Source organism: Stenella coeruleoalba (genome assembly GCF_951394435.1).
Source record: "Stenella coeruleoalba genome assembly, chromosome: 2".
Lineage (NCBI taxonomy): Eukaryota > Metazoa > Chordata > Mammalia > Artiodactyla > Delphinidae > Stenella > Stenella coeruleoalba.
The window spans coordinates 142,294,180-142,306,314 of NC_137147.1; the positions used below are offsets into that span (position 1 = coordinate 142,294,180).

General features: G+C 41.4%; 1 protein-coding gene across 3 annotated transcripts in view; it reads left to right on the forward strand.

Annotated features, from left to right (window-relative positions):
- The first annotated feature begins 6,127 nt into the window (after positions 1–6,127).
- Positions 6,128–12,135, forward strand: part of SPG21 (SPG21 abhydrolase domain containing, maspardin) — an 80,444-nt gene continuing 74,436 nt past the window's right edge. Inside the window, exons 1-2 of one of the 3 annotated variants that reach the window (XM_079912781.1) lie at positions 6,128–6,426; positions 10,168–10,254. In XM_079912781.1, the coding sequence (XP_079768907.1) occupies positions 10,192–10,254 (63 nt within the window). In that variant the 5' untranslated portion in view covers positions 6,128–6,426; positions 10,168–10,191. The remainder of the gene's footprint in view (positions 6,427–10,167; positions 10,255–12,135) is intronic. The other 2 variants (XM_079912782.1, XM_079912780.1) reach the window with 2 other exon arrangements.

The following is a 12,135-nucleotide window of genomic DNA, read 5'->3' on the forward strand; positions in this document are numbered from 1 at the left end:
CAAGGGAAAAACGACAAATAACATACAAGGGAACTCCCATAAGGTTAACAGCCGATTTCTCAGCAGAAATTCTACAAGCCAAAAGGGAGTGGCATGATATACTTAAAGTGATGAAAGGGAAGAACCTACAACCAAGATTACTCTACCCAGCGAGGATCTCATTCAGATTCGATGGAGAAATCAAAAGCTTTAACAGACAAGCAAAAGCTAAGAGAACTCAGCACCACCAAACCAGCTCTACAACAAATGCTAAAGGAATTTCTCTAAGTGGGAAACACAAGAGAAGAAAAGGACCTACAAAAGCAAACCCAAAACAATTAAGAAAACGGTCATAGAAACACATATCGATAATTACCTTAAACGTGAATGGATTAAATGCTCCAAACAAAAGACACAGGCTTGCTGAATGGATACAAAAACAAGACCCATATATATGCTGTCTACAAGAGACCCACTTCAGACCTAGGGACACATACAGACTGAAAGTGAGAGGATGGAAAAAGATATTCCATGCAAATGGAAATCAAAAGAAAGCTAGAGTAGCTATACTCATATCAGATAAAATAGACTTTAAAATAAAGAATGTTACAAGAGACAAGGAAGGACACTATATAATGATCAAGGGATCAATCCATGAAGAAGATATAACAGTTATAAATATATATGCACCCAACATAGGAGCACCTCAATACATAAGGCAACTGCTAACAGCTATAAAAGAGGAAATCGACAGTAACACAATAATAGTGGGGGACTTTAACAACTCACTTACACCAATGGACAGATCATCCAAAATGAAAATAAATAAGGAAACACAAGCTTTAAAAGACACAATAGACCAGATACATTTAATTGATATTTATAAGACATTTCATCCAAAAACAGCAGATTACACTTTTTTCTCAGGTGCGCACAGCACATTCTCCAGGATAGATCACGTCTTGGGTCACAAATCAAGCCCCAGCAAATTTAAGAAAATTGAAATCATATCAAGCATCTTTTCTGACCACAACGCTATCAGATCAGAAATTAATTACAGGGAAAAAAACGTAAAAAACACAAACACATGGAGGCTAAACGTTACTAAATAACCAAGAGATATCCGAAGAAATCAAAGAGGAAATCAAAAAATACCTAGAGACAAATGACAACGAAAACACGACGATCCAAAACCTATGGGATGCAGCAAAAGCAGTTCTAAGAGGGAACTTTATAGCTATACAAGCCTACCTCAAGAAACAAGAAAAATCTCAAGTAAACAATCTAACCTTACACCTAAAGGAACTAGAGAAAGAAGAACAAACAAAACCCAAACTTAGCAGAAGGAAAGAAATCATAAAGTTCAGAGGAGAAATAAATGAAATAGAAACAAAGAAAACAATAGCAAAGATCAATAAAGCTAAAAGCTGGTTCTTTGAGAAGATAAACAAAATTGATAAACCATTAGCCAGACTCATCAAGAAAAAAATAAAAAAATAAAAAAATAAATGGTAGCTATTTTTGTCACCACAGTCTAACACTGCTATGACTTCTTTGGGCCTGCAACAATATTTTCTCCTCTGGATGGCAGCAGCAACTTGCTGAGATGCCTCTAGACTAACAGGAGGAAAAGAATTTTAGAGCAGGAAAGGCTCAATGATTTAGTACTCAAAATTTCAGTTTGGAGATGATGAAACGGGGGTCCAGCAACAGCTAGCTAGTGACAATATTAGAACCCAAAGACTACCGTGGATTTTGTTTAAAAAGGATTTTATTCTTGGTTCGATTTGAGGGACAAAAGAAATGTTCCTGAGCATAAAATTGAGCTCTTGAAAAAGCCTGCTGAAAGAATGTTTATTGCTTTTAAACGTTGTGTTAAAGGAAGTACAACCTATTTTCACCATTTTTCTTTATATTTATCAAACAATTTCAAGGTAAAGAGGTATGATTTTGAGAGGTGGAGTCTTAGATTCAACAAACATGGCATGAGCCCTGCCACTGACCTTAAGCTGAGGCTGATTACACACCCTCTGTGAATCTATTTCCTTATCTATGAAATGAAAATTGTACCTGCTTTGCAAGGATTCTCATGAGGAATAAAAATAGTATACGTAATGTACCTAGCACAGTGCCTGGAACACAGCAGGCTCTCAATACCATTATTATTAGCCAACATTTATTGATTGCTAGTCTCGTTGATAAGGACTCGACCTGAACTATCTCATTTTATATTTACAGTAACCCTATGAGTCAGGTAATGTTATTGATCCTCATTTTTCCAGACTGTTAGATAGCTAATAAGTGGTAGAGCTACAATTCACACTCCAGTAGTCTGACACCAGTCTGTGGGCCTAACCACTTTGGTACCCTACCTCTATTGCAAATGTTTTTATCCTTGATCAAGGAATTTAATATATTAGGCTTTTGTGCTCAGAAATGTAGAAGTAGGAGCACATGTTAATTGAGTGCCCATCATATGCATGCACTAGGCTAGACAATTTCAAAAAGATTTTCCCATTTTAGTTACTATTTAATCACTGTCTTTATTACCTCTAAGAATTCATAAAGTTTTCTAGAGCCCTACGGATAGAAGCTGCTTTATTTTATAGTATAATAGTGCAGCTCTTGTTTCCCAGGATTTTTAAATTGCAGCTCTTTTTCCGGAAGGTTATCGCATTGTTATTTATGGAAGAAACATTAATAAGATGCTAGGTTGGCAGATGATACAAAAGATGTGGTACCTTTGCTTAGGAACTTTTATTTTACCAAGTTGATAATGGTCAGACATTAACTTATCGAAGAAGTCAAAATACTGTTTCCATAAGCAGGCATTTTTGTGTGCAGGATACTTTTTTTTTGCAGTACGTGGGCCTCTCACTGTTGTGGCCTCTCCCGCTGCAGAGCACAGGCTCCGGACGCGCAGGCTCAGCAGCCATGGCTCACGGGCCCAGCCGCTCCGCGGCATGTGGGATCTTCCCAGACCAGGGCATGAACCCATGTCCCCTGCATCGGCAGGCAGACTCTCAACCACTGCGCCACCAGGGAAGCCCCAGGATACTTTTTTTTTTTTTTAATATTTGTTTATTTATTTGGTTACGCCGGGTCTTAGTTGTGGCAGGCGAGCTCCTTAGTTGCAACTCACTGGCCAGGTTACTTTTTTTTTTTAAGTTTGATTGGAAGGGAGTGACGGTGGGGGGATTATCAGAGAAGAACAGCTTTGAGGAAAGGCTGTTGTAAAGATTCTGTAATGTAGCTCTCATAAGTACATAGAATCTAAAATCTTAGAATTGGAAAGAACTTAGAGATCATTTAGTCTAACTTTGGACTCATTTTACAGAAAAGAAAACCACACCTAGAGAGAGGAAATGTCTTGCCCAAGGAGAGAACTCAGGTTTCTTAACTCCCGAATGATAATAAATTATTAATTATAAATAACTGTATATAACTTGTTTGATAGGACCTTTAGGTAGCAAACTATAGAGGAGTCATGTCGGTATCTTTCTTGTGCAGTTTTAGAATCCCCACTCTGTGTCTGATCCCTCTAATCCAGTATAGTATGTGTATGTCACAGACTGGGTCTGGCAATGAGGAAACAGCATTCAATCTTGGTTCTTAGCATAATTTGATATATAACACTACAGTCGATTGTACCCTGGAAAGCTTAAAAGGATGGTATTCCAAGAATTGGTATTAGTGTGAAAAACTAAGTGTTTTGCTCCTCTTTTACTTTTTCACACATGGTTCCTGGGAGCAAAATAGGGGAGATTCACTCTGGTGGAGGGGGGACACTCTGAGTGGAGGGAAGAGCATACACAAATGCCTAGAGGTTTGAGACCTCATAGGGTGTAATGGGCCCTTTGGGAGAGTCAGACCTGCTGTAGCCCATACACTTTGGACTTAGCTTGAAGGCAATGGGGAGCTATTGAAGGATTTAGAGCAGGTTTACAGCAGCATTTAAAGCATGAATATAGTTGCTTTTAAGTAATTTTTTGTCACACAATAACATATGGATACATGCTTATATAAATTCAAATACTAACTCTAAAGCCAGCTTCTCCTTCAACACCCCTTCTATTCCCAGTTTCCCCTCAGAGGTAACCACTACTCTGTTTGGTATGTATATGTGCATAAGAGAGATACCTAGGATTATTTTGCACATGTGTTTTTAAAACAAATATTATCCTGTCAAAAGATAAATTTGAGGAAAAGAGCTTGGGTTTGGGCAATTTTGAGAACCAGCTGGCCACCTGTTTACTTTGCTCGGTGTTCACAGAGTATTTTGTGAACATTCCAGTTTGTAAAGTGAGATTCTCACACAGGGACTGGTGCTGTGGGAACCATCTAGCAGACCCCAACCATGACAGCTGCAAACCCTCCCAGCCATATCCACCAGGTCTGCCTGCACTGTGGCCTGCCCTGGGTTAAAAGTTTGCTTCCTGCAGTTGTGCAATTACAGGACAGCTGGAATTCACAGATACTAAATGTTTCTTGTTCAGATTAGGGAATGGACAATGTGCTTGCTATGTGTTATGGACCAGCTGAAGATCCAAACATGACCATGGGTTCCTTTTCTAAGGGAAACAACGCATTCATTATTTTGGGTTTGATCTTTTAATAAAAGTATACATATAACAAAACATACCTACATAGCGAAATAGTTTTCCATTATCAACAGTCGTTAAAAATTATTATTACCAAACTAACAGAATAAGGACTTCTAATACATTTGGGCACATCCATAGTTCATGTCTCTTCAGGGCTGATACTCAAGTGAGGTCTGGAAGTATGGGATATAAGGAATACAAGCAGATAAATTTCTTTATTTGCTAATTAGTTCATTCAGTACACATTTAGTACTTATTATGAACCAGGTCATAATAGCTAAGGCACTGGTTAAATCACTCCGTTCACTTTGCTCTAAATTAAAGCTCCCAGTCCACTGGGGGAGACAGATAAACAATGTAATGAGTACCCATAATGGATTTTACATAAATACAACCAGTGATTTGCCAGGTATTCCATTCATTAAACCTCTCCAAGTTTTTTAGAAAAAGTCCCAAAGTTAAAAATCTTCCACAAAAACATTCCCTGTATAGCAGCTATGTGGTGCTTATAATAGAAGACCATTTTCTGTCACTGACTCAAAATTCCGAAAAGGTGATTTGGGGGAAAAAAAGGCAGATATGTTACTGTGCTCTTGGGAAATTCGTTTGGGATTTGTCCAAGTTCTAGACTGGGAACCAAGGCTCCTGAGCAGGAGGGCAGATGTCATGATTTAGGATGCAGTTTACTTGGATTCTCCCCTGACCTTAATCCCCAAAACAGTTGCCAGGGTAAAGGCAAAGGCCTTTAATAGGGTACACGTTTTCCCTAACACAGATTAGGTGAGAGGCATTTTCAGCAGGATCTTGTTGAAGGATCATTAAAAAACTTCCAACAAGGAGATTTACATGTTATTCAACCTTTTCATACCTCCAAATATTTTACTGAAAAGGAGAGTCGTGACCTCTGCAACATCTTAAGAAAAATGATTATAAATAGATTAATATTCTCTATTCCTTTAAGGGAAAGTGATGAAGGAGCTGGAGGCTCAGTGGGAGCTGTTCCCGGAAATCCCCAGGACCTCAGCACAAGTCAGGGAAGGGAGGTGGGGGCGTTACAGTGGAGGATTAGGGAGGGCGTCTGTAGCTGTGCCAAAGGACAAAAATCTTGCCAAGAAAAGAGAGTATACAAAGCCCTGTTCATCAAAGCCTGTAACCCAAAGGGATCCCCTCAAAGCCTTTACACGGCGGAGAGAAAAGGTCGGCATCTGCTTCCTCCAAGAGGGCGCGAACTGCAGGCGGAGGCAGATCTCAAGGGTCAGGCGCCCCTTTCTTCCAGTCCCACGACCTCTCCCTAGGTGCTCACGTCACATGGGTGACCTAGAACTGACCCAGAGGCTCCTCGGACCTCCTCCCTGCGCCCGCCGCCACCGCCAGAGCCGATGCCGACTCCGCACCCGGCAGGATGTACAATAGAGCGCCGGAGTCTCACCCTGTGGTCCAACCCTCCCCGTCGCCATGGTGACCGCCGGAGTCACGCAGCTCCACCCCTTCCTCGCTGCGTGGCCCCGCCCCTCCGAACGCGGAAACGCGAGGCTTGAGCCAGCTGCGCGAACGATTCGGGAGGAGGGAGGGCGGTGGCCGAGGCTCGCTTGGCTGCGCTCCCCGCCCCTCGGAGGCCGGCCTTCCAGCGCGCCCCAAAGGTCCACAGCGCTTGCGGTTACTGAGCGCTCAAGCCGCCGGCCCCGACCCAGGCCCAGCAGCTTCCCAGGCCCGCACCCGTAGTGGAGGGAAGAGCCGCCTTGGGGAGGAGGGAAAGGGACCTGGGGGCGGCCACGGCAGGTGAGGGGTGAGCGAGGCCCTGGGAAGCGGGGGATGTGGGTGTGTGACGCGTTTGTGGCTGCAGGTGAGTATGGTTTGTAGTGTGCGCGGCTGCCTCTGTCGGTGTGACTTTGTGAGTGTGGCCCTGAGTGGGTCGGTTCATGTGACCATGCACGTGATTGCACGTCCCTGTGTGTGTCTGAGGTCGAGTCTGAGTTCATGGGGGTGATTGGTGTGCCTGTGCCCCTGCCTTTGTGTAGCTGTCATCAGTGGGACTGGGAGAAGGTGGAGGTCTGTGTGTGGGTCGCCTGGGGTGGGCAGTGGGGCGCTTGACCTGGGCATACAACTGTAATACCATTTTGGGGCTACAGTGCTGCAGCCCAGGAACATATTTTTCCTGTAAACTTTTAAGAACTCTGAGCAGACTAGTTATTTTGGAGATTGCACCTCAGCCTGAAAGTGATAAATGCCTTTGTCATTGCTGAGTACGGGCCAGGTGTGAGGCTTGTGAAGGAGGCATGAGGAAAGTAGCAGGGCTAGGCTGTCTCACTTTTCCTAGGGAGTCATAAGTTCTGCATTTATGCTGCTTCTTTGTCTCCACCTACAATGTTCCAGCTCCTGTTGGCACAAAGCTTCAAGAGACTGAGGGGTGATAGAATAGCTGTGTGCAAATTTTCAAAAGCTTTTATACTAAGACAGAGTACAAGATGAGGTGTCACCGTCAAAATGTCAAGTAGTCAGCTTTATCCTCCCATGAGGTTTAGAAGATAATGGAATAAGTTTCTGAAGAAAGGAGGGGTAAATCTTCCCCTGAGGAAACTTAAAAAAAGAATAGCTCTGTACTGGTGTGGTGAGGTATGGAGGCTTGCATTAAAAAGCCAATGGCATTGCCCAGAGACTCTCAGGTTCTAATATTTCGTTATTGCTGGTGTTAATAATAATCACAGATTGTCCATACGAAGATCATATGATTGAGATAAAGGATAAGAAAACATCTGACTAGTTAAACTGGTTAGATGACTTACACATTTGTAAAGGCAATTTCACTGATTGTAAATTGGCAGGGCCTGTTGAAACCCTGAGGGATAAGTGGACTGTAAACTGGCTGGTTCTGCTGAAACCTTGAGGGATAAGTGCATGTAATTCTTGGTGCACACTCACAACTAGCAGTTTAATTGTCGAGCAGTACAAGGGCCAGAGAGGCCCCGGTGTCCAGAGCACTCCCTGAGGAGGGAGTTTTCTTAGGCAGGATTAAGGCAAAATTCCTGCAGCCCTTTTCCCAGCAACATGAACAGGTGCTTTTGTTTTTGTGAAGAATTGTGAGAGATCAAATCAGCATTGAGTTCGTGGTCCACATTCTTTCTTATTTAATACTGACCAGTTGAGTTACAGTCTCAGTGAACCTTTTTTTTTTTTTTTTTTTTTGCCCTATGCAGAATGTTCCCCTTGTGACTTGGAAAAGTATTCCCCTGAAGTGGATGAAAGAGAGCTGGGAGAACAAACTTCCTTTTCATACCACTCACAGCTGCTTTCCCTTTGCAGCAGTTTTTTTTTTTTTTTTTTTTCACTTAAACGTCAGTTGGTCAGATGCAACATTTGGTATCTATCTTAGCTTTCATGTACTGCCAAACTAGCACAAGTGTTAAAATCACTTGCCTCTACAAAAATTTAGTCACAGTTGGGTGGAATCTCTCCATCCAGCAAGATTAGTTATAAAATAATATTAGGTGGTAGTGGATAATACTGAGGACTGTGGTGAGGAACATCTTTCTACTTACTGCTGAGGGAAGAAGTGGATGACAGTGAATGTGTGTGCCTGTGAATGATGTGTGTATATGTATTTGTATGGTAGTTTGGTTTGTAGATTGCAACTGATTCAAACTATGAATACTTTATTTTATCCCAAGTTTGGTGAATCTAGAAGCATACTTTCTGGCTTTAATTAGCTAAAGTGTTTTATAAATCTGTTGAGTAGGTTTTTTTCTAAACATGTTTTTGATATTTCCTCCTGTCGAATAGTGATTGTTTATAGTATTGCAATACTAGAAAATGTCTCCATTAGGCAATATTTAGATGATATAGAAATATTTCAAGTCTGTCTAGGTAGAAAATATTCTGGAATTAACTATATGGGCTAGTTGCTTTCAATTAAAAGCAGTGACCAGCTCAGAGAAAGGCTGTAGTTCAAATGGCTTCAATTTTTAACATGTTAATATTTGTTAAGAGAAAATGAATATGCAAAGAATGATTTTCTTTATTTCAGTATGAATAAGAAATACATCTGCGCACACTGATTTTCAGCATAAGACTGGCTGATAATTTTCTTGATATTTTAGAGCCACTTAAGATTTTAATAAACTTTTCTAAGTACCATCCTAGCCTTGAGAGAAGAGACCATTATTACAGTGTCAAGGTTGTAAACCTAGTTTAATATTGGATGTCTACATTTACCATCTCCTTGGGGTTCAGTTTAGTAACCCCCAAGGTTAGTTTGCAGTTGAGATTGCTCAGTGCCCTGCGTACTTGAGGGAGAAGATTTGGAGGGCCAAGGAGGAAGATTCGTTGGTTTTAGAATCCCCAGCTCCTGACCAGTCCAGAGAAGCAGCCCCTCTAAAATGGCAGTTCAGAGTCATCGCAGGAGTTAAGTCCTAGGGTCTCAAACTCATCCTAGCCCTGCTAGGAAAATCCAGGCTTGTGCTGGGGTAGAGGACATGATGCAAACAAGCATTTGAATCCTTCCAAACTGATGGGTGGAAGTTCTCCATTGGGCAATAAGAATCTGCAACAAGGAACTATAATTTTCAGGTTCCTGTTACAACACAACACAGATCCCTGAGCAAAGAGGGGTAGCCTTTAAGTTGAAGACACCCAGCTAATGGAAAGCTCGTAGGTACCCAGGTTAAAAGGGTCTCTAGGATTGCCTAGTTTGGCCTGCTTAGGATGTAGTCATTTATTTAGTCAACAGATAATGCCTGCTGTGTACCAAGCACTGTCCAACGCTTTGGAGAGAGAGTGGTGAAATAGTCACAGATGAGAAAACAGCCCCAAAAGGGTCAGTGACTTTTCCAACGTCACAGAGCTATAAAAGCTGGAAATCACTAATCTCACAACAGAAGACCACACATTTTTCCTAAAGGCACATGTTTTGTTTTGTTGCTAGTTATTGTGCCTTCAGGTCTATTCTGGTATCTTATCATGGATCTTGCAGAGTACATTATATCACTTTTAACCACATCCATATGAACAGCAAGTTTTCCTGTATTTTGCATTAAAAACTATGTGTGAGTTTCTGAAGCTATGTTCCCCTAGAGTGAGATTTACGGCATTTTATGAATTTATGAGGAAGCAGGCTTACATTAACTCCATTTTCTAGTATGGACTGTTCTCTAGAATTTTATCAGACAGGAATATCTTTATTAGCATAGATTCTTAAGATCTTGTCAAAAGATAGGTTATGCTACTGCATTTGAAATCATTTAACTAGGACAGACAGTCAGGTGTCAGAAAAGGCTGTCCTGTGTCTGGTCCTGGTTTTGCAATAGCCGTGGGATCTTGGGTAAGTCATTAAAATTTTCTAGACCAGACTCTTCTTCTGGAGGAACTAAGAGGGTTGGAATAATTCTCTCTTGGGGCCCTTCCTGCTCCATGATTATAGGTTTTCACCAAATTGTTTTCTGTAGTTTAAGTATACGCCGACAAGGTGAAATAGCCCATTTCCTCAGTTTTATCCTTTAAAGTATTGTTGGTAGAGCTAGACCAGACTCTACATTTAGTGCTGATGTAAACATGAATTCTTGACATGAAACATCACATGCTTTTATTTCAGGGTTAACCTCCATTTCAGCTAATCATGGGAGAGATTAAAGTCTCTCCTGATTATAACTGGTTTAGAAGTACAGTCCCCCTTAAAAAGGTATGTATGGTTTTACTACACCTCTTATTTGCAAAATCTTGTAATTGTTTTTATGTGTGATTTAGGTGTTATGTCTTAGTAGTGTTCGAGAGTAAAGGTTATTGCCAAGTATTGTGACTGGGTTGGAGAGCCTAAAGTTCACCCCTTCCCTGTCAAGTACAATCAACTTTTGAGACTCATTCAAGAGTAAAAGTGAGAATAACTGTACTCATTATTTTATAATTGTTTTTACATATTCAAGCAAGCAGGAATATGTGTACTCCTCTGTATAGTTTAGTAGAAAGCTGACAGCAACTGCAACTGTACAGTAAGTGCAGTTAGATTCTATTAGAAAGCATTTTCCTGTTCCTCAGATTTAAGATTTACAGTGAGTCACATTATAGGTCCTCTGTTTGCCATGATATATACTCATTCTGCCATAGTCATCTTTTGGAAACTTTATATGCCTGGGATGTCTAAAAACGCTAAACACTTCTATTGAAGTTTGTTGACTCTGAGTCCCAAGTTAATCCCAAATGTTTGGGGATCACACTAGACAAAAGTTGTGTCAGAATAAAATCTTTGCTGATCCCCTTGCAGAAATATTAGAGTACTATGATCTGAAGAACATCTGTGTCTCTGTTGTAATTATTTTGTCAGGATAGATAGCTGTGGAAGTATCATGCAAGTTTGAATTGATAACAGAATTACACTTCATATAGAAATTTGAGATACAGTCTCCAAGTATAGACAGAATACCTGCTATATACCTGGCACTGTTGTAGGAAGTCCCCAAATATCTTATTTAATTCTTTCAACAGTTTAACAAAGTGGATAGTGGTGTGCCCACTTAGCAGATGGGAAAACTGAGGTTCATGGAGGTTAACATGTTAAAGTCACACAGTCTAGTTGAGTTTAAATTAAAATCAAATTAATCTGGCTTCACAGCCAGAACTGGGCTTCCCTGGTGGCACAGCAGTTAAGAATCTGCCTGCCAGTGCAGGGGACATGGGTTCGATCCCTGGTCCAGGAAGATCCCATGTGCCGCTGAGCAACTAAGCCTGTGCGCCACAACTACTGAGCCTGCGTGCCACAACTACTGAGGCCCGTGCGCCTAGAGCCCATGCTCCGCAACAAGAGTAGCCACGGCAATGAGAAGCCCGCGCACCACAATAAAGAGTAGCCCCTGCTCTCCGCAACTAGAGAAAGCCCGCAGTCAGCAACAAAGACCCAACGCAGCCAAAAAATTAATCAACTTCTTTAAAAAAAAGAAAAAAATTCCTTAAAAAAAAGCCAGAACTAATTGGCAGCTTACCAAAGGGAACCCGCCTTTCTTCTTGCTACCCCAGGAACTACTGCCCATGCTAGGAGAATTGCCCCCAGAGTCCCTCTGCCTTGTCCCATCCCCTCAAGTGATTCATGTGAGCTCCTCTTGATGGACTCACTCAGCAAGCTAATCACCAGACCCAAAACAACACAAACTTACCTAAATATTCTTGGAAGTAGTAGTTTCATTGATGTAATTTTCTCCTTTGGTCAGTTTGGCCCACAAGACGTGAAAAGTTTGCTTGAAATTTCATAGTGCTAGATTTTCATTTCAGAGATCTGAATATCTTATCTCATATGAATTTTATTATTATAAGGTTGGAATTTACCGCATACCACTGTCAGAGGTTACTGAGATTTTGTTTACTACAATCATAGCAAAAAGAAACAGGAAAAGCAAAAATGTGAGTGGCAAATACAAAGGGCAAAAACATAATCATGAGATATACTGTCACCCGAGGAAGTCCAGAAGGTGTTGGTTAGGGCCGTTTGGGCTTTGCCCTGCCCTGTTTGTCTGCTCCCAGTGATGCCAGTGACCGCGGTTAGTGTGCCGCCACCCACATTGGCACCATGGGC